Here is a 20,024-nt window from a genome sequence, read left to right on the forward strand (position 1 = left end):
CTGGGCTTTGCAATTGTGTTTACACATTTTTATTTTGTTGTGTCATTCTCGTTATTTTCGTTTAAATTACACACTTTAGTACAGCAAATTAAGCAACTGGTGAAGCGACATTAACGTTGATTTGAACTAGCGGTGGTGCCGGTTGGCGAGATCCACCAGCGCCTGGCTGTGGAGCTGGTCCGGGACCGCGTGGATAAGTTTTGTCCGCACGGAATGGAGGACGTTCACGACGCGAAGGACCCTATTTGGGACCGTTGCTGTACCGAGGTTTGGAATTAGACTGCTCAGCTTGAGGACGGTTGTGATGCTTTTCTGGTGCTTCTTTGGTTTTATCACTTTCGTGTGCTGTTTTTCCGTCGCCTTTGTGAGCTTTTTCAACCTCACGTTCATCCTCTTTTGCCTGTTTCTCGGGGATTTCCTGCTTTTCACGCTGCCCTTCGCTATCTTTGGATGGATTATTTCCAACCGGCTTTTCAACAGCGGCTTCCTTCTGTGCATCGGGATTGCTTAGTGATTGCTCGTTGTCAGCTTCGTTCTTACCGGCCGGTCCTTGGTTAGGTAGTTCACTATCGATCGTTTGTTCCGGTCGAGGATCGAGCGACTGGGAAATTGGTCCATCTTCCTGATACTGATCGTTCGATGATTTATCGTCAAGGCGTACAAACGGCACACTTCCTGCAGAATCTTTGGGAAGTTCGGCAAAGAGACGGTTTAAGAACTCATCCGAAACACGGCCTGATTCCGGGTACAGCAGATTGAAATTGTACGGGTAGAGCGGATATTGATTGGGTGAGGATGGTTTGCGATACGGCTCGTACGGCTTGGCCGATCCGATGGCAACGAGCCCAAGTAGTACAATCAAAATTGCTGCTCCCATTATTCACAACTTTACAAAACGGATGCTTGGCAAAAATGGTACTGATGGTGATTTGTTCGGAATGCAGCCATTATATACCCTGCTGCTCTAGAGGGGTATGTAAATAATATTGGCGATATAAAATCTCAAATCATCGTCGAGATAATTATTTGTGTGTCCCCTATCATGCTGCGTACTTTCCCGGACGAAGGAGTTCTGGTGAGTGTTTGAAAATTTATTTATCAACACTTGAGATGGATGCGTAATTGGACTTTCCCCATGGGCACGGCACGTATGTACGATCACGTGTTGCCCAATGCTTGGTTTCAAATCACAAAATTGTCCTTCAATAGTATGTAGAACTTGTGAACTATTTTTAAACGCTTAATTGTGACAGAAAGATTTTTTTCTTATATGTCAATTATATTACAACTTACAAATGGTATATGTTAGTAATAGCCGCGTGATGAAACGGTAGGCAATAGGCTTGATAATTCGGTTCATTTCCATGAACGTGAACGTACTATTTCTTTCATTTAGATGAACTGAACGTGAAACGCGATTCATTCGTTCATTTCAGTTTATGAAAATATGGTAAATGATCAGCGGCGGATCTAACGGTAGGCGGACTAGGCGGTCGCCTGGGGCCCCGCCGATTTAGGGGCCCCGTAGATCGCCATTCTATAGTATGCCGTATGGACCCCCCCCCCCCCCCCGTCAGCAAAAATTGAACAGTTGATCGAAGGGGGCCCCGACGGCATTTCAAATTTACTGTTCAATCTACCAACAGCAACTTTAGTGCCGCTACCCCCGCCCCAACAACATTTACCATTTACAGAGGGCCTCAACTCGTCGTTCCGCCTAGGGCCCCTGATACCCTTGATCCGCCACTGTAAATGATATAATTTCGTAAGAAGAATTACTTTATTACATCTTGAAAATTATTAGGCAGACCAGGACAATTTTTATTTCGACGAATAGGTCTTTCTTTTCGTGAATGTCCTGGTCGTACGGTTCTAGTTCATATTTGTTTGGGGAAAATGAACGACCTGGCCTACTAAGACGTTCTTTATTTCGACGGATAAGTCGTTCTGTTTGTGAATATCCTGGTCATATGGTTCACGTTCATATTTGTATGGGGGAAATGAACGACCTGGCCTACTAAGACGTTCTTTATTTCGGCGGATAGGACGTTATTTTGATTACCACCTCAGTACATTATGATTTATAAAGAATCAATGAACGATGATTAGATAAACGTAGGTCGTTCGTTCTTTATGATGAATTGAATGAATCGTACAGTTCTGGTTCTTAAGGCACAACTCTACTAGAAACGCCGGTTCCTATAAAGGACGAAGGTGGTTTCATCCCAACTGAACCGTTCTCTCGTATCAAGGTCGGACATTTCGATTACGTTGCATAAAATTAGCTTTATTTAATATTTAATATTTAATAGTATGATGTTCTGCCAAGACGACGAAGAAGAAGAATAAGAAGAAAAAAGAAAATATTGGTAGTAGTAGTAATAGTAGTAGTAGTAGTAGTAGTAGTAGTAGTAGTGGTAGTAGTAGTAGTAGTAGTAGTAGTAGTAGTAGTAGTAGTAGTAGTATTAGTAGTAGAACAGGAAAAAGAAGAAGTTACGTTATTCTTTTTTTTTGCATTCTTCGACACACTAACGGATCGACCCGCTGTCCCACGAGAGTTCGGTATGTTCAGTAGGTTCAGCAAAGTATAGTCGAGTCCGACCCGTGGCTCCAACGAGTTCAATAGATTCACATAAGTTCGGTAGGTGGACATGAGTCCGATAGATTCATACGAGATTATTAAGTTTAGTGGGGACTCTGGGTCGTTTTTGGAAGGCTCCGAACCATTATGTTCCGGTCGACCCATCGGGTCGATTAAGTTCAGGTGCATAAATCGTACAATTCCTAATCGTTTTTATGTTATAGCTAAAATATAAAAAAAAAAATCATGCCGTAAATATAGTTTTACTTTTTTTCAGTACTTCACACAATTTTCGCATCACAATGACTATTCGATTATTTCGAACAAAATATTACACGTCTAACATATATTTCAGATTTTTCTTAATTGTATTAAAAGGATAAAGCATTTTCTAAAATTCTAAAAAATCTGAATTTTTAATAAAAATATACAATATAATAACATCAAGAGCCACGTTACTTCGAATTGTTTTGTTGAGTACTGAAATAAATATTTTTACATATTGTTTTTAAATCCTGTCAATTTTAAAAAGTTATAACATAAGAACAATTAAGAGTTATACGGTTTAAGGGCAGATATAGAGAAACATATAGATAGAAATAGATAGAAACTAATTTAATTTTCAACAGAACATTGCATCGTAATTCGATTACGCATATAAAAGTTATAAGCCTCCATAAGGGATCGGTCCCCGAGAGATTCGAACCCGCGACCAAAATGTTATTATTTCGAATGACTTGACAAATGTACCAAGGGACCAACTCAATCAATCGAAGTAGCAAAATTTATTTTAAAGGCACAATAAAACACGAAACAAGGAAAGACTACACCCTCCTTAATTTAAATTGTCAAATTAAATCGTTCAATCATTCTAAACTGATACACAAATGTAAAAAAATCGATTGTGTGGCAGTACACGCGACCAAGACAAACAAGAGTTCAATTTCAAAACAAGACTCATTGTAAAACAACATTCATTCAAGTACGAGCGAGCTAGAAACGTGAGATAAAACTACACTCTTCATCGAATAATTTATTTGTCATCACCAGTTCCACCTGAATTCAAGCAGTTCAAGCAGTTGTAAGAAGGATTATTTGATCGCTGATATTCATGCTTGTTTGCGATTTAAACAACATTAAACTTGTATAAAAGGAACCACAATCTTTGAAGTCGATATCAGTTACACCGTACTCGTGCTCACGCTTTCAAACAGTCAACAGTACAGAAATATGGCAAAGGTTACCATCCTCCTTATTGTTGCCCTTGCTTCATCTGTTTTTGCCAAACCCTATGAAGTCACTGAGAAGAAAGCTGACCATCCAGTTGAGGAAATTGCCCCGCTGAAGGGACTTTCCTTCGGAGCAAACCGATTTTCTGACGACTATTTAATCCAGCTGTACGAAAGGTTCCTGCACATACAACCGCTTAAACATCCCGGATTGGTAGATCAGCATGAGAAGCGTTCAGCGGATGGGGAGGAGGAGGCTTTAGAAGAGAAAGCTCAACCAGATGCGCATCATGAATCGGGTAATATGGAGGAAAAGCAAGGTCCTGCTGGAAGCAACAAGACAGAACTGGCCGAGGATCAAGAACGGCAAGAGTCGAATATACCCCCGAAGGATGCTCCATCAAACAACGTAGAACAGGAAGGAAAAAAGAATGAATTGGACGAAGTGAAGGAATCCGAGAGCAAAGAATTGAAGCCAAAAACACCCGAAAACCACAACAACGATGAACTCCGGAAACCAAATATTAAGGATAAAGCTAAGAGCGATGATAAAGTTGTAAAACAAGATGATGTAAAGGATATCAAGGAAAGACGTTCGCCCCTGGTACAAATTAACGTCAATGTAGGGCCGGGAAAATAATCAATAAAAAGAAACCCAATTAAAACTTACCAAATAGCAGTGCAACAAGTTTGTTTGATGGAATTGATTTCTTTATTCCATATCAGCTTTAGCTTATTACACATTACTGACACAGACCAAATGCGAAAAGTGCGAGACACACTGTAGCTTCTTCTCACTTACGGTACAATATTGCCTAACCTTCGTCTTCGCCTGCCATTACACACACACACACATACAGTACACTGGGACATACATAAAATAGTGCTCTTTGCAAGTGTCCTCCCTATCGCCGCAATCCGCCACCAACCTCTCCATTCAACCGGCGACCAACTTTTGCAGCTGCTCGCTAATCTCCGTCGAATCGATGTCCTTGGCGGCGGCCGCGTTCGGTGCCTCGCCGGCCGCTCCAGACGGTCGGCTGCATACCTTCTTGTGGGTGAACCAGTGTAACCGCTGGCACTCCCGGTCGCAGTACTGCACCTCCTTGCACTTGGAGCACTTTTTGTCCGGCTTTTCCTCGCCGCACGAGCTGCAGTACGTGATCGTGTCCTGGAAGCCGCGCTGCCCATTGATGGCCGCACGGACAATGTCGAGGGCCGGGGCGAGATTCTCCTTGCTGGCGAGCTGCGTCACCATCTGCCGGAAGATGGTGCAGTCACGGAACGGGAACTCTCGCACACACTCGCGCACGAGCGCTTCCACGTACTCCAGCGTGCCGTCCTTGTTCGGTTTCAGCACCCGCTTGGCAAACAGCTCGACGAAATCGGTCTTCTGTTCCTGTTGCGCATCGCGCCGTGAGTTGGCGTAGTCGCGGTGCTTCACAATCTCGCCCATCACGTACCCGAGATAATGGTACTTGAAGGCCATCACCTCGTTCACCTCACCGCGCCGCTTCATCTCGCGCTCCATCATCTCCACCAGCACCGCTCGCAGGTTCTTCATGTCCGAGGCCAGCAGACCGTACCGCTGCAGGTTCAGCAGTATTCGCACCGGGTGGATATTGACCTGCATGATAAAGCTATGGAATGGCTCCAGCAGCACCACCGGCAGCAGCGCCTCCTTTTGGCCCCGTGCAACCGTATAGCACTCCACGTCCTTCAGCGGGACGAAGTTGTTGATCGTACCGACCGCCTCGTGGTTCGCCACGAATGCACCCATCTGGGCGGCGGTGCGACCGACGGAATTAATTGCCTTCGCATCGGCACCGGCCAGCAGCAGCTTCAGACACACCTCAGCGCTCCCGGACAGGGCTCCGAAGTGCAGCGCTGTGTAGTTGTACTCGTGCTTGCTGGAGTTCACATCCGCGCCCTGGTCCAGCAGCAGCTGCACCGCCTCCTTGTTGCCCTTGTACGCCGCGTGCTGCAGCGGTGTCATGCCATTTTCGTCCACAAAATCGACGCTGGCTTTGTACTGCGATAGCAGCAGGCGCAGTTCGCTATTTTCATTCTTTGCAATGCGATTAAATATTGCCTGCTGGTCGGCGGTCAGCACCACCTTCGGTGCGGCGGGTTTCGTATCGCTGCTGTCGGCGGCATCCTGCGCAGTGTTTGGTTTTTCGGACGACATTATTCGGGTAACGCTGTAATTTTGATCGAAAGTGTTTCAATTGCTCGCTATTTTCTGCACCAGAATATTTGATAAAGATAAGACTACTTACTTCTTTGCAAACTCACAGCAAAATTTTGACTACAAACATGCGCTTCGAAGAGTTTGACAGAAGGCAACATGGAGTTGAGTCTTCCACAGTACAAAGCGATTGACAATCGGAAAAATAAAAAAATATAATGTTTTAACATGTAGATAGTTTAAATAATTTTGATCCTTAATTGCTAAATTATAGTGGTTTTAGTTTATAAAAAATAATTATTTACATGCTATTTAGTTCAGATAACCCTTCATATGCCATGCCATGTCTAAGGCCCATAGTGTAACCTTCAAACAAATGGTTTAGTGATGTTAAATACGGAACGGAGTCGTGGATCCGCTCCGACTCTGGCAATGAATTAAAACAGAAGTCGAATCCTGTAATTTTAAACGAGCCCAGACAACTCTGAACGATTCCGGATGAACTCGAAAAGTTAGGCGAAACACTTAAAGGTCCTATTAATTTGTTATTTTAATTATACTTTATACTTACACCCGGACTCATTCAGACTCATCCGGACTCAACCGGAGTCATCGTGAGTCGTCTTGAGTAATCAGGACTCGTATGGATACATTTAGATAATGAGTATCCTTATTTGCTCAAGAAAACAAGAATTAAACAATACAGCATTACAGTTACAGCAAAAAGTTTATTGTAATCAATTTTACCGAAAATTCCGCGTTCAACCTATCAGTCAATTTTGAACTAAAACTATGTATTGGGGTGGAACGCATTGATTTTTGTTTTTCACTAAAACATCACACAGCGGTTGCAGCGTATAAATAGCTTGTAAAGCAACTTCTAATGGCTTTGAACAGGAATAAATCCTTCATTTTGGTTTGAAGCAACAGTAGCTTTGACGTTATTGCTGGAATTATAAGCAGGATTTGTCAATAAATACGATTACACATTCATGTACAGTGAGATTTTTTTTTGTAGATTTGTCTTTGAAAGCAATAGCGTCTTTTGGGCTATAGCGTTGTTGTTAAACGTTTTCCTTAAGCTAAATACACCACTTTAAAGTAAGTAGATTGTTTTTATCACCTCGTCGTTCAATCGTAAAACCCAGTCACATTAACGGAACTCCAGTTTGCCTAAAAATATTGAGGGAAAAAAGTCAATTAAACACTAAAAAGATTCAACCGTAGTACTTCGCTTGAATTACGTACCTGAATACCGAGGATCCATCCAGTGCCTGCTGGATTCAAGGGCGTAATACCGCTACGTTTGCATACGTAGCCAGATTGGGAGACGGCAAACACGTGCTCGCTAACCGAAACGTTCTTAAACCCACTGTTTCCCTCATAGTGCGGTGGATCGTTCAGAACGTTGGGCAGGAGCTGCCAGTGACTACCCTCCGGAAAGGTGCCGTTAATTTCCTTCCGTACCGAAAGCCGCCCAACCGTATCCAGTGCCCAGATGCCACACTTTCCTGCCGAGATTTGCTTAAAACTAACGCCTCCCGGTGGTTCAATCAGCTGCCACTTGCTGCCGAGTGGATTGTCCACCGTAATACCGCATCGCAGGAATGCACTGCCATTTTTGCCCACCGTCCAAACTTTGTTGTCGTAAATACTAATACTGGTGAGGGGTTGATCGCATGGAACGTGTTCCCAGCCAGTACCCTGCAAAGCAATGGATCGAAACAGCCACCGTGAGGGGAGATTGCAGAAAAAACACATCAATATTAATGATAAATAAAGTTGGCAAAAATCCGGAGTTGATCCGACTCCGATAATTTCGTAACCGACCCTGAAAGGTAGGTCCGCCCAGCATAATCCGGAGTCGTTCAGAATCATCGGAAATCGCCCGGAGTCGTCCAAAGTCGTCCGGAGTCGTCCAGAATCGATTTGAGTCGGAGCCGTCAGGAATAGGCCTTCGTAACAAAGACCTGTATATAAAGTGCACGCGCGTGTCGACTCCGATTCCGGTCGACTCCGATCGACTCTGGACGACTTCGAATGACTCTGATTCAGGTCGACTTCGGCCGACTTTGGACGACTCCGATTCCGAACGACTCTGAGCGAATCCGGAGAACTCCTAACGACTCCAGACGACTCCTAACGACTCGAGACGACTCCGAACGACTCCGAATGACTCCGAACGACTCCGAGCGACTCCGATTCCGGGCGGAACTGGTGGTTCCCATTGAGTCGAAATCGGACTAACAATAGGCGGAGTCAGATCGGAGTCGTTCGGTGTCGGAGTCGACTGGAGTCGGCCGGAGTTGTAGTCTTCCGGAGTCGTCCGGAATCGGTTTGAGTCGGAGTTGTCCAGAGTAGGCCGGAGTCGGCCTTCGAAACAAAGGGCTGTATATAAAGTACACGTGCAAAGTGAGTGACAAAAACACAACGAAATGAAATGCCAGTTCACAAGCACATTGCTCCTGTTGACTCCGACCGACTCCGATAGACTCTGGACGACTCCAAATGACTATAACTCCGGTCGACTTCGGAGGACTCCGACTCCGAACGACTCTGGGCGAATCCGGACGACTTCGGACGACTTCGGACGACTCCAAACGGCTTCGGACGACTCCGACTTCGGAATCGGAATCGGACTAACAATAGGCGGAGTCAGATTAGAGTCGTGGGTGCGCTCCAATGAGCACATCACTAATACAAACGCCACTTACCGCTGGTTGAGACTGGGAAACACCGCGACGGTACAGTACATCTCCGTTTGCCGCAATCGCCCAAACCGTGATGGTGCAGTCCGCATCATCGCTATCCGGCTGAAGCGCTACGTCCACCACCTTAGTGTTGCCGATCTCCTGCCACGGTCCGCTCGTCGTTAGCCGACACTTGCGGTACCAGCGGCGTCGTCGCACGTAGTCCGTGAACTGCTTTTTCGCATGGTACGAAGCAGGGAAATCGACCGCATACTGCCACCCGTCGCGATCGACCCCGCCTGGATTGTGGAAGTCTACCATCCAATCGCTGATCCACTGCCAGTGCATCGACAGCAGCTTGGCGTGCTCCTTGCTGCGCTTGTGCTTGCCTGTCACGTCGCTCCACATGTGCCGATCGGTCGGCAGTCCGGTGGAGGAGAAGCCGGAAAGCGGATTCCAGCGCTGGTTCTCGTAGATGTAGTAGTTTTGCGTGTCCGTCATTACGTTGATGCCTTGGCTGCTCGTCTCCAGCCCCTTCAGGAACGCGCCGCCCCAACCGCCCGAGTACACCCAGGCCGTGTTGTCGTACCCGATGCCCCAAACGACACCGGCCTTGCTCGAAACGACCCGCTTCATGTGGCCCCCGATCTGGCGCCAGTACACATCACGCAGCGGGATGATGATTCGCGGACTGTCGTACACGATCTGCAGTATTTTTACCCGGCCGCTGCTGTACAGACTGCACACGGTGTCCGGTGCGAGTCCGCTGCGGTAGTGAAACTTGGGATGCTCTTTGCCATTCACCTGCACCCGGAACCCGTCCGTATCGCTGTAGATTTCCAGCTTGAATTCTGCCCCCGGTGCGAACGTGACCAGCTTGTCGCGTATTTCGTCCTCACTCCACGCCGATGCGGCCATCGAGTTAAACACGGTCAGGTTCTCGTTAAACCTTGGATTGATGTGCAGCGGAATGTTGCGCTGCGTTTCCAGCTTGTGGCGCAACCGGACGGTCGGGTGGCCCTGCAGATCGAACCGCACCTGGTCGGCGTCGTCGTATATGAAGCCCGAAATTTCCAGCCGTGAACCGATAAGCATACTGTGGAAAACGAACAACAATATTAGCAAACGCTTCAGTATCCGTAGGATGAACGAGCCATGTCTCACCCATTATGAAGAGCTGTTAGGTACGGTGTTTCGGTCGCTGTCAGATCGATTCGTTGGCGATAGCTCTTGGCCGCCTCCTCCCACTGCGCTGACTCCAGATTAATCGGATCGAACACGAACACATCGCCCATCCCGGACGTTATCCACACCGAGCGGGCCGACGGTCGACCCTGCACCTCGTTGATTTGGCAACAGACCGAGGTGAGATGCGAGATCCAATCCTCCAAATCTGTATCGCCGCTGAACTGCAGCTTCAATGGCGACGATCCCGGTGGCAGCCGGGGAGCATGGATGGCCAGCCGGGGGGAACCGGGCTCACTGCAGCACATGATGCACGTAATTTCGGACAGCGAGAACTGCATTTTGGTCGTAATGCCGTCCGAGTTGAGCACGGTCAGCGTGCCCGAGTCGGGCCCGGTACCCTGATTGTTCACCCATTCCAGTTCGATCAGACAGTCCTCGAAAGGGTGGCCCGACTTGGCACAACGCGCTTCGCCCGATTTCACCCACGAGCTCATTTCAATCGCCTTTTCGTAGTGTGCAAAGGCGCCGCTCTCCATCTCGCCCGCTGGCAGACGTTTCTTGAGATCGTCCAGCAGCTGCAGCCGCCAGGATTGGTTCAGCTCTTCCGACGCGTTCTGCGAGTAGCTATCGTTGAACCAGTTCGGCAGCAGGGCCGGATCGACTGTGACGGCACCGGCGGAGCAGCCCACCCACTGCACCTCACAGTCGGTCCAGTTTTGCGACCCGCCGTGGTCTTCACACTCGCCAAACACGCCCGAATCGCGGGACGTTTCGCCCTCGAACACGCTCGAGTCCGTCTCCGGGTGTGCCTCCGTGCCGACCACCGAACCAACCGACCGGACCGGGCTCCAGGCGCGCGAGTTTTTCAGCTGCTTGCCCGAAATCTCGTACACCTCGTTGCTCACCGGGACGCTCGTGCCGGCCACACTCTCTAGCGACACCTTCTTGGCGAGCTTGCTCTCCACCAGACTTCCCACGTGCTGCTGTTGCTGCTGCTGTAGATGCTGTTTCGCTTCCAGCTGGGTCGCAAGCGCATCAGGCGACAGTTCCGGTTTATGCCACAGTTCCGGTCGGTTCTTCACGTTTGCTGTCGGTGCCGAACGGGACGTTTCCTCGATGCCCGCCCCGCCGGCCATCGTTCCTCCGCCAGCGGCACCCGCGTTGCCCGCTTCCTGCTGCAGCCGCTCCTTGTACAGGCTGTTCAAGCTGCGGTGCTTCGTCGTAGTAGGCGAGCTGTTTCCACTTTGCCGGCTGGAGAAGGAAAAATTACTCGACGTACGGCTGAGCTGCATCGGCAGCTGAATGAGGCGCCACTTCTTGCCGGTCGGATCGGTGGCCGACACGCCGGACCGGAAGTACAGGGCGCGATCTTCCGACCCGACGGCAAACACCTGATCGTTGGCCGCCACGGAGATGTACGAAATGTTGCCAACCATCTCCACCCACCCGCCCCCGATGGCGGCATCCTCGCTAACGCCCGACGCTTCCCCGTGTACGCCGCGCCGGAACCACACATGATTGTCGTTCGTGACGCACCACACGGAGTTGGTGCCGACGGCCACTTGCGCGATCTTGAGATTGGTCCCGGGCGGTTTCACCTCCAGCCAATTGTTGCCGGTCAGTGTGTCCCGCGTGATGCCGGCCCGCACGATCGCTCGCCCGTTGTACAGCACGGCCCAGACCAGTCCGGTGGCACCGACCGATATCTGGGACACCTCGCACCCGGACGGTGTGGTAACGGCCGTCCAGCGCAACCCTTCCGGTGCGGTGGTACTGACGCCCGACCGGAACATCACCCGGCCGTGCGCCGTTACGGCCCACACCAGCAGCAGTCCCGGCGATGCGCCGGGCACATTCGCGCCGCCGATCGAAACGTCGATGAACGGTTCCTGCGTCGGGTCTTTGTGCAGCGGGGCGACGGCACACCAGGAGTTTAGCGCACAGTAGCGCCGGAAGCGTACCCACTTCCGGCGCCGGACGCACGACTTCCAGTTCTTCTGCGGATGGTAGGTGGCGGGAAAGTCTACCGCATACGTCCACCCGTCATGGTCGAGCGGCTGCCCGTCGAGGGTCAGATCGAGCTGCCACTCGCCCTCCCACTGCCACGCCATCGAGGGTAGCCGCACCTTGTCGATGTTTCGGTCGACGGTACCGTCCGCGTTGGAGAAATGGTACCGATCCGTAGGTAGCAAGCGGTTAGAGAAGCCTTCGATCGGCAGCCAGCGCTCGTTCTCGTACGCTTCCTCCTTGAGACGTATCGGCACGTCTAGCCCGTGCACGTGCACGTACACTTGCCGGTCGCCCCCGATCGCCCACATAAAGTGTGGCACCACGCAGATCTTCTTAAACTCCAGCCCGAGGTAGAGGAACTCGCGCCAGGCCGATCCGGAAGTGGAGAGTGCATAGACACGGCCCTCATTGCTGTTGGCGAATAGCAGCGTGCTGGGCATGGCTCGACGTGACAAACTTCTCTTATTATGGGCAGTACGGTGCCACTTATCCTTGAACGAGCACGACGACAATGACGACGATGAATTCCAAGTCAATAGTCGGTGGGGATACGAACGGCGAGCAGGTACTGTGATTGTGCAAACAAATCAGCCTGGTGTGTATCCTTGTCGCAAATAATCGATAACCGAGGTCGATCCGAAGGGGGAAGTAGGGATTGGTGCAGAATGTTCACACGTCCGCTCACAGCAGCCAGCATACGCACGGGATTTTTCACACAATGTACGCCGAGCAGATTACATTCGAACCATCGCGAGCTTGCAGTGTAATTACGTTCTATTACAATGTACACACAAGTCACAGCCACTAGTGTGTACTAGTGAAGTGTATCATCGTTTTTTAAATCACCACCCCTCCACACACAGCTATGCATAGAGCGATCGGAAAATTTTCGTTTGACAGTTCTCAAACAATGCCCGTCATGCCCTGTCGGCAAGCATCGCACACAAACACACCTCGAGCGAATGTAAACAAACAAGCCCTCCCCCCTACCCCTTCACCCAACACACACACACATACACACTAGTCGATAGAAACGGCCAGATACGAATGTGGAGGTTTTTTTTTACTAAATGCAAATAATGCAGTTTTGAAACAAATGTTGGTGTAATTTTTCTTTTAAAAATAAGCTTTTTTTTAATTCAACAAAAAAAAGAATGTTTTGTTTCATCCACTGACAAACAGCTGATTTGTCGTTTGCCCGGTTTTTGGTATTCGTATAAATGTCAACAAACTAGTGGTGGGAGCTCGAAATCGGAACTAACCGGTACCGATTCCGTGCTCGGAATCAAATTCCGGAGCTATTCGAAAGCCGACTCCTATTCCAATTCCGGTTCTAGAGCCGATTCCAAAGTCACAATCGACTCCGGATTCGGTATCGGTACGGAATTCGCAACCAGCTCCCGAATCGTAATCAGAATTGGCTTCAGAATCAGAGTCAGTTCTAGAATTGAAATCAGTAGTTTACGAAACGACATCAGTCCCCGGAATCTCCATGAGAATGGATCGTTTACAAGTCCTGGGGCCTGCCATTGGTCTTTTGCTAGGGAAACAAAAAACATTGCGAACAACTGTACTCTAATCGCAAGAATAACAGCAGTGTGCAGGTAAAATAATGATGTTCTAAGAATTATTGCGATTGATAAAAACCTCATCCCGCACACACAGGATTGATCAACAGAGTAGAGTTGAAATTATAGCGAAAAAACTATTTTTTTCTACATGCATGTTTGGATCAAAATCCACTGCTTGCGTTCTAGATGCCGGCGGAACGGAAAGTTAATGAAAATAAGTGCCAGGCTGAAAGTGTTAATTTCTATTTTCACTAGCGCATCTGGCGACGGCTGGTAGAATCTCTTTTGTGTCCTCGAGGGAATGGTCGTGCTGGATCTCAAATTTAAGTAGTCTTTTTAAAGTTTTTTTTTTTAGCAAAAATGGCTGAAACACATGCATAACATGCTTTACTATGAAATCCAGTTTGATTCAATCAATTCCAAAAAAACCTTTTCCAGTCCAGTTTTAAATAAAAAAACAAGGAAAAATAACATATTTTCTGAAGCGAAACCTGTTTGGCAAAATACTTCGGCCAGCCGCCGCCAGATGCGCTGGTGAAAATTTAAATTACACTAGCGATTACGGACAATGTCCCCCGGCCTTAAGAAACCAAACACGCCTATGCTCATCGAGATACCGAAATCGAATTTGATTTCGAAGCCGATTCTAATTGAGGAGCCAACTGCGATTCCGTAGCCGATTCCGAAACCGGTTCCTTGGACGATTCCGATACCCGAGGTGATTCAGATTCCAGAACCGATTCCACAAATTGATTCCGGACCTACTATCTGGAATCAATTCCACAAAAATTCGGAGCTAGTCGGAATCGATTCCGTCCACAACTTCAATTTTCCCATCGCTACAACAAAACATCAACAGTAAACAAAGGAGGCATAATTATCAAGTACCAAAAAGGCAAACAAAAAGACGCGTAAGTACAGTCTATAAGTAAAATAATTTAAATGAAACAAGTACGATGCTTGTAATGTTTTCACTTACAGATCTAACCAACCCTAAACTCCTCCCGATCCCGCTGTAACTGACAGTTGGAAGCAGCCAAAAGGTGATTCATCCAATGCAAGCCCTTCATCTAATCACTCCTGTTGCGGTAATGTGTGCAATGCAGCAAGTGTCGCTATATGACGCAATGGTATGCACATTTCGATATTTATCGCAATACGTTCAATATAAAACACCGGGACGGAGCGCGGGCGCCCATCAGTTGTCAATGTCGGGCGGGTTTGCCACAGTGCCTGGACAGTGCTCGCAAAGTCTGAGTCATCAACGACACATCAACGATGGATAGAAGAAAATTTCATAGGAACAACTTTAAGGACGATCTGCTGCACTGGTGTGCGGCAAACAATTGGCCAAAAGAGGTGCAGAAGCGTTTGGAGAAGGGTGACAGTCCATACCGTGCGAACAAGGACGGCCTATCGCCAATGCACGCGGCCATAGCGCATGATGCGACACTGGCCGTGAAGATACTGCTCGAGTGCTACGCCTCCGATGTGGCGATCGTGAAAGAGCACATGCAGAAGAGGTTCATGTGGAAAGCGGAAAACAATTGCTGGAAAAAGCGGCCCATCCTGGTGGCCTGCACCGAGGAGGAGTGCAAGCAAGTGGCGCTGTTGGCCAGCTCCTGCCCCTCGGCTATCCCGTTCAATGTGCAAGTGTTTGTGTTACTTCGTTCGCCCACCGTGGACGACGTCAACCGGCTCGTCGCGCTGGACGTGTGCTCGGCGGAAAAGCGAACCGACGTAATGCGCTGCATCAATGCGCTTCTGCCCAACGGGGTCGTTTCGCTGGACAAGACCGATTTGCGGTCGGATTGTTTGACCTACCTGCAGACCGCCTGTCTGTACGATCGTGCCGGCATGGTGGCCCTGCTGGTTGCCCACGGCTCACAGCTGTCTGCTACGGGAGAGTACGAGAGCATTCCCCTGATGACTGCCATCCGTACGATGAAGATGTACATCGTTAAGCTGCTGCTCACGAAGTACATCAACCGGTACGATCCAACCGTGCAGGACAGCAGACAAAGAAATGCGTTTCACATCGCGGTAGAGCAGAGCAATCCGCAAATGGTGGATTACGTACTGAAGGCTTTGATTGCCTATCGTAGAGAGCAATTTGGTGAAACGGAATCGCAAGCATTCAATCGCATCTTTACCCACCGGTGTGAAGAATACAGTTTCATGACCACGTGGTCACTCATACGATCACATTCAAAAGAACAATGCAGCAAATACGTGGTACAGTATGGGCTGGACCTAGCGTACCAGAACGGGGAAAACGCGAATGTTGTAGAATTGTTAACGAGAAAGATAGCACTCGAGTACTGTTTCGAGGGAATCCGACGAAATGTGGACATTCTGAATTTGGGAGCTCATGATGGGGATAACGTGCTCCATCATCTCTTCAAACACGATCATCTGGAGTTTGTGAAGGAGCTGTACGAGCAGAATCCCTCTGTTAAACCCATCTTCGAAACCACAGCCGCGTTTCCAATCTTAGGCATCACACTGAGGCACAGAAAGGTGGAAATGCTAAGGTTTATCCTGGACCATCATAAAGACTACCTACGATCCGAACCCGCCAAACTGCAGGAGTACGCTACCGGTCAGCCCTGGTTCGACAGGTCCGTGTACAGGGAGCCGTTTACATTGCTGGCAGCCGCATTCCCCGAGCAGCAGGATGTGATCAACCAAACCATTGCGGAAGCAATCAAACGTCAGCAGACTAAATGTAAGTATTGAGTGGAAGTATCTTTAGCGTAATTGTCACTCACGCTCGATCACATTTGCAGCTTTTACCGACCGATTCTACGCACTACAAAAATCGTTCGATGATGCTATGGCAGCGCTGAAAGCGGAAGGACTCCCACTGGAACACGTGGTGGACGAGCGGAACAGGAACATTCTTCACCAGGCAGTGGATTGGGATGAGCTACAGCTGATCAAAAACCTGCTGGCCTGTGGCGCTGACCTACACCAAAAGGATGACGAAGGCAATTGGCCGATATTTTCGGTTCGAAGTATGGACGCGTTTGAATTGCTCTACGACAAAATGCGCATAGATCCAACGGTCACCAACGACCATGGGTACAATCTGCTGCATTTCGCCAGCAAGGTGGGAAGCTACTCTCGCCAAGCGATCCTCACGAAGCTGCTAGAGCTCGGGTTCGATATAAACCAGTCGACGCACGACGGTAATGTACCACTGTCCCTAGCAAACTGCTGTTCGACGGTCAGCTACCTGCTCAAGCAAGGTGCCGACGTGGAGCTAGTGAATGGAAGCGCATTGGTGCAGACGTTGCACGGTAAGCAGCACTGTGCGGCTTGGGCTTTACTACCGAAAATTGCACACCTCAGCTGGTTCCCCGAGATTGCGCACGCTTTCCTGCCCTGGATGCTGGGCAATCAGAATCGTGACTTTTTCACCTGCAGCTGCGGTCGATATCTGGAACAGTATCCCGACATACGAAAAACGCTATTCGACAGTTTGTACAACCATTCCCGAACGGAAGCGGCCGAGTTCTTTCGGAAGGTGTGTCACCGGGCAATCAACGACGCGGCTCGTTGGTTTTTGGACTATGGGTACGAAATCGATTTCGACGTGCGCGACGAGTACGGCTGCACACCGCTGCTGGGTATGCTCGTGTACATGGAGGAACCCAATCTGGACGTGATAGAACGGTTGCTGCAGAAGGGCGTAACACTGAAAGCAAGGGATAACTGGGGGCGAAATCCGTTGATTGCAATTGCACACCGTTTTCGGAGCGCTCAATGGTACGGCCATTCGCTAAAGACCATCGAGCTGCTGCTTGATCATGGTGTGGAAATAAACGCACAGGATGATAGTGGAAACACTGCCCTGCATTACGCGTTTGAGGAAATGCAGCTCGAGCTGGCGGAGCTTTTAATGGCACGCGGTGCAGATAGGAAGCTCAAAAACAACGCACAAAAGCTGCCGTACCAGATGGTTCGCAAAAGTTTGCTACCTTTATACGCGTTCCTTGGTTAGGGAATAGAGAAGTGGACGCGTCGAAGAGCCGCAATGCACCAAAGATTCAAAACGTAAGCCCAGAAAGTACAAGTTCGAAAAGTATTCTAGAAATAGTAACAAGAATAAATATAGAACCTTGCTATAGATGGGCAGGGAGGAGTAAAAGGAGATGGAGGAGCAACGCATATTGATGGTACATTTTATTGCCGGTTCGTTGATGTGTGAATGGAAAGAACGAACTCTTCCTCAACCCAGCTACCGTTGCTGTGCCGTGCAATAAGGATTTATCAGCGTGCCGGAAGCAACGTTGTCGAGAATGATGATGATGATGATGATGTTCAACAAACTCTACTGCTGCCCGTTTACGAGATCGCGTATCGCGTATGCTGGCGATCGTGTGCTGGCTGGCTGGCTGGCTGGCTGGCTTGCCCGGAGAACCGTTCTGGCTTGCCCACACGCTGGTGGGGCATTTACGTTTCAGAACGTTATCAGGCACTCGTTCTTCTGCTGTGGGTTGTTATCAGCCACGTTTCGTCAGGCTCGTCCCGCTCTTCCTGTAGTTATCTCGCTTGCTTCCATGGAAATGTTATACGTACGGTCCAGTGCAGACGAAAAGAGAAACAAAATAACACACCGAGCATCGTGCAACCATGCATCGGTTCGTGCGCTTGTGAACGCAGCCAGCCTTTCGGATGCTGTACCAACCCCAGCGACCAAGTTAGTCGCTGACTGAACGCGAACAGCTTCACTCGGCAGGGCAGAGTCAACGGCAAGAAAAGCCACCAGAGCGTACGCACGGTGCTCCTCTGTGCTTAATGTAGCGTTGTAGTTTGGCCAGGTGTATTCGTCGGTACTGCGTTTAAAGCGTTCTGTGCAATTGAATATTGTGAATTGTGCTTCCACTATCACGGGTGACAGTGTACTACCCAAAGGCAATCGAGCGCCAACGACGACACAGCTACAAAAGTGGCCACCGGGAGCGATGTTTAGATTTCATTCACCGTGCTCATTTACTCTGCTGTGTGCGATCGCACTAGGTAATGTGTTTCGATTTAAATAGGAATTAATTCGCACAAAATTAAATACAAATGTGTTTTCTTCCCTTTGGTTAAAAGGGAAGACAAAAATAAATCGAGTAAAATTGCTGAAATGCCTTCCACGTAAAACGCATTGCCTTCCCAGCTCTGTGAGATAGTGCCGTGGTCTGGGTTCGTTCCTTCAGCACCGTCAAACAGTTATATCGCTTATCAGTCTAACGGTCTAGTTTCCTGTTTCTGTTTGGGGCCCCTCCCGTTTTCCCTCACGATCTTACAGTGGCCGTACTTATCAGGTCGACGCAGAGCTGCGATCTGGACCAAACGCAACAGGGATGCCGGATAGATAACGGTCAGTGCACTTGTGCGTTTGGCTGCAAATCGGAATTTCGCTACGCCACCAAGAAGGAGTGCCAGGATGCATTGAAGGTTCGTTCCCCTTCTTATGCACACTACAGTCAAAGAGAGAGAGAGAGAGAGAGAGAGAGAGAGAAAGAGAGAAAGAGAGAGAGAGAGAAAGAGAGAGAGAGTGAGGGAGAGAGAGAATGACAAAGAGATTGACCCTTTTCATATTTTCCCAGGGACGCTCCAGTGACATCTGCAACCGACAGCCATGCATGAACGGGGGTACGTGCACGCAAGTAACGACAATGCCACAGTACAAGTGTCGCTGCGAAGGAACCGGCTACTGGGGTAACCGATGTCACCGAAGTAAGTAAAGAGAGAGAGAGAGTGCATGTGCACATATGGTGCATATTATTGATGCGTGGGCTTATCGGCATCATTTTCTTCTGCTTTTTGCTTTCCAGTGTGCCCTAAACCCGACCAGCTGCCCCCGGGCACCAAGTTCCCTCACGAGTGTGTCGTTATTTAGATACTGGCTTTTGATTTCGTTCCTCCGTCACATAGTTAGATCCAATTACATCAGTATACGTATAAGTCGAATCTCTACCAGGAAAGGGGCGCGAAAGAGAGACGGATTTAGTACAATGAAAAGAGTAGCAAAGTGTTTGTTTATCACTAACCCTGCACGCCCGTTTCTACCAAACTTATAACCATACTGTACCCTTGTATGTGTCGCGCGGCACACTCTACACGCGGCATCATTTGTTACGACGAACCCATGACGATAATACGCATTGATAAGCCTTTGCTTACCCACATCATATGGGCACCCCTTTCACACTACCTACAGCAGCCGCAAACAGATGAAATAGCACTGTAATGCACGAAGCGGTTAGGACGGACGGAGTGCCTATAAAGCAAATGTAATATCTGTACGTACTGGTGAATGATACAGAACACTGATCTAGAACCATTTGATAAAAACAACAACAACAAAGTCCCTCGCACCAAACACTACTCTAGCAAATACGACGAACAGTTTGAATCAAACTAGCTCTTAGACAATATTGTTTCACAATAAAGTTCTATTTTCAATAAATTTGTTGAATTGAAAAATCCGATGGTACACTAGTAGAAATAAGATGAAATTAATTAATAAGATTACAGCCAATTAATAAGGACGTTATTAATGTGAACTGT

The 20,024-nt window shown here is 48.5% G+C and overlaps 5 protein-coding genes across 6 annotated transcripts; 2 read left to right on the forward strand and 3 right to left on the reverse strand.

Annotated features, from left to right (window-relative positions):
- Position 1: 1 nt before the first annotated feature.
- On the reverse strand, positions 2–952 carry LOC133392107 (cilia- and flagella-associated protein 251-like). Its single transcript, XM_061650660.1, has one exon. The coding sequence runs from the start codon at positions 875–877 to the stop codon at positions 242–244; it is 636 nt and encodes a 211-aa protein (XP_061506644.1). The 5' UTR covers positions 878–952; the 3' UTR covers positions 2–241.
- A 3,547-nt stretch (positions 953–4,499) lies between these two features.
- LOC1275736 (ankyrin repeat and MYND domain-containing protein 2) lies at positions 4,500–6,216 on the reverse strand. Its single transcript, XM_315022.5, has 2 exons — positions 6,090–6,216; positions 4,500–6,011 (listed from the first exon to the last, which is right to left on the reverse strand). Exon 2 carries the CDS (start codon positions 5,996–5,998, stop codon positions 4,748–4,750), a length of 1,251 nt encoding a protein of 416 aa, XP_315022.4. The 5' UTR covers positions 5,999–6,011; positions 6,090–6,216; the 3' UTR covers positions 4,500–4,747.
- Positions 6,217–6,706: 490 nt separating this feature from the next.
- On the reverse strand, positions 6,707–12,785 carry LOC1275738 (tectonin beta-propeller repeat-containing protein). Of its 2 annotated transcripts, XM_061650662.1 has the most exons (4): positions 9,853–12,784; positions 8,713–9,784; positions 7,247–7,702; positions 6,707–7,171 (listed from the first exon to the last, which is right to left on the reverse strand). In XM_061650662.1, exons 1-4 carry the CDS (start codon positions 12,324–12,326, stop codon positions 7,130–7,132), a joined length of 4,044 nt encoding a protein of 1,347 aa, XP_061506646.1. In that variant the 5' UTR covers positions 12,327–12,784; the 3' UTR covers positions 6,707–7,129. The 2 variants fall into 2 exon arrangements, with proteins under 2 accessions (XP_061506646.1, XP_061506645.1); XM_061650661.1 differs by having other exon boundaries at positions 6,707–7,702; positions 9,853–12,785.
- Positions 12,786–14,276: 1,491 nt separating this feature from the next.
- On the forward strand, positions 14,277–17,630 carry LOC3289870 (uncharacterized). Its single transcript, XM_557569.4, has 3 exons — positions 14,277–14,368; positions 14,439–16,185; positions 16,247–17,630. The coding sequence occupies exons 2-3, from the start codon at positions 14,736–14,738 to the stop codon at positions 17,461–17,463; spliced, it is 2,667 nt and encodes an 888-aa protein (XP_557569.4). The 5' UTR covers positions 14,277–14,368; positions 14,439–14,735; the 3' UTR covers positions 17,464–17,630.
- A 201-nt stretch (positions 17,631–17,831) lies between these two features.
- On the forward strand, positions 17,832–19,940 carry LOC4576352 (neurogenic locus notch homolog protein 1). The gene is made up of 4 exons (XM_061650667.1): positions 17,832–18,482; positions 18,760–18,908; positions 19,061–19,190; positions 19,289–19,940. Exons 1-4 carry the CDS (start codon positions 18,428–18,430, stop codon positions 19,351–19,353), a joined length of 399 nt encoding a protein of 132 aa, XP_061506651.1. The 5' UTR covers positions 17,832–18,427; the 3' UTR covers positions 19,354–19,940.
- The last annotated feature ends 84 nt before the right edge of the window (positions 19,941–20,024 follow it).

Source organism: Anopheles gambiae, chromosome 2 (assembly GCF_943734735.2).
Source record: "Anopheles gambiae chromosome 2, idAnoGambNW_F1_1, whole genome shotgun sequence".
NCBI classification, from domain to species: Eukaryota; Metazoa; Arthropoda; class Insecta; order Diptera; family Culicidae; genus Anopheles; species Anopheles gambiae.

Excerpts from the sequence above, each read along its gene's own strand:
- LOC133392107 (XM_061650660.1), bottom strand. The coding sequence starts at position 877 with ATGGGAGCAGCAATTTTGATTGTACTACTTGGGCTCGTTGCCATCGGA.
- LOC1275736 (XM_315022.5), bottom strand. The coding sequence starts at position 5,998 with ATGTCGTCCGAAAAACCAAACACTGCGCAGGATGCCGCCGACAGCAGC.
- LOC1275738 (XM_061650661.1), bottom strand. The coding sequence starts at position 12,326 with ATGCCCAGCACGCTGCTATTCGCCAACAGCAATGAGGGCCGTGTCTAT. Across the intron at positions 9,785-9,852 it reads CTAACAGCTCTTCATAATGG|TATGCTTATCGGTTCACGGC; the intron begins GTGAGACATGGC and ends CGTTTTCCACAG. Across the intron at positions 7,703-8,712 it reads TTTCCCAGTCTCAACCAGCG|GGTACTGGCTGGGAACACGT; the intron begins GTAAGTGGCGTT and ends ATTGCTTTGCAG.
- LOC3289870 (XM_557569.4), top strand. The coding sequence starts at position 14,736 with ATGGATAGAAGAAAATTTCATAGGAACAACTTTAAGGACGATCTGCTG. Across the intron at positions 16,186-16,246 it reads CAAACGTCAGCAGACTAAAT|CTTTTACCGACCGATTCTAC; the intron begins GTAAGTATTGAG and ends TCACATTTGCAG.
- LOC4576352 (XM_061650667.1), top strand. The coding sequence starts at position 18,428 with ATGTTTAGATTTCATTCACCGTGCTCATTTACTCTGCTGTGTGCGATC. Across the intron at positions 18,483-18,759 it reads GCTGTGTGCGATCGCACTAG|TGGCCGTACTTATCAGGTCG; the intron begins GTAATGTGTTTC and ends ACGATCTTACAG. Across the intron at positions 19,191-19,288 it reads GGGTAACCGATGTCACCGAA|TGTGCCCTAAACCCGACCAG; the intron begins GTAAGTAAAGAG and ends TTTGCTTTCCAG.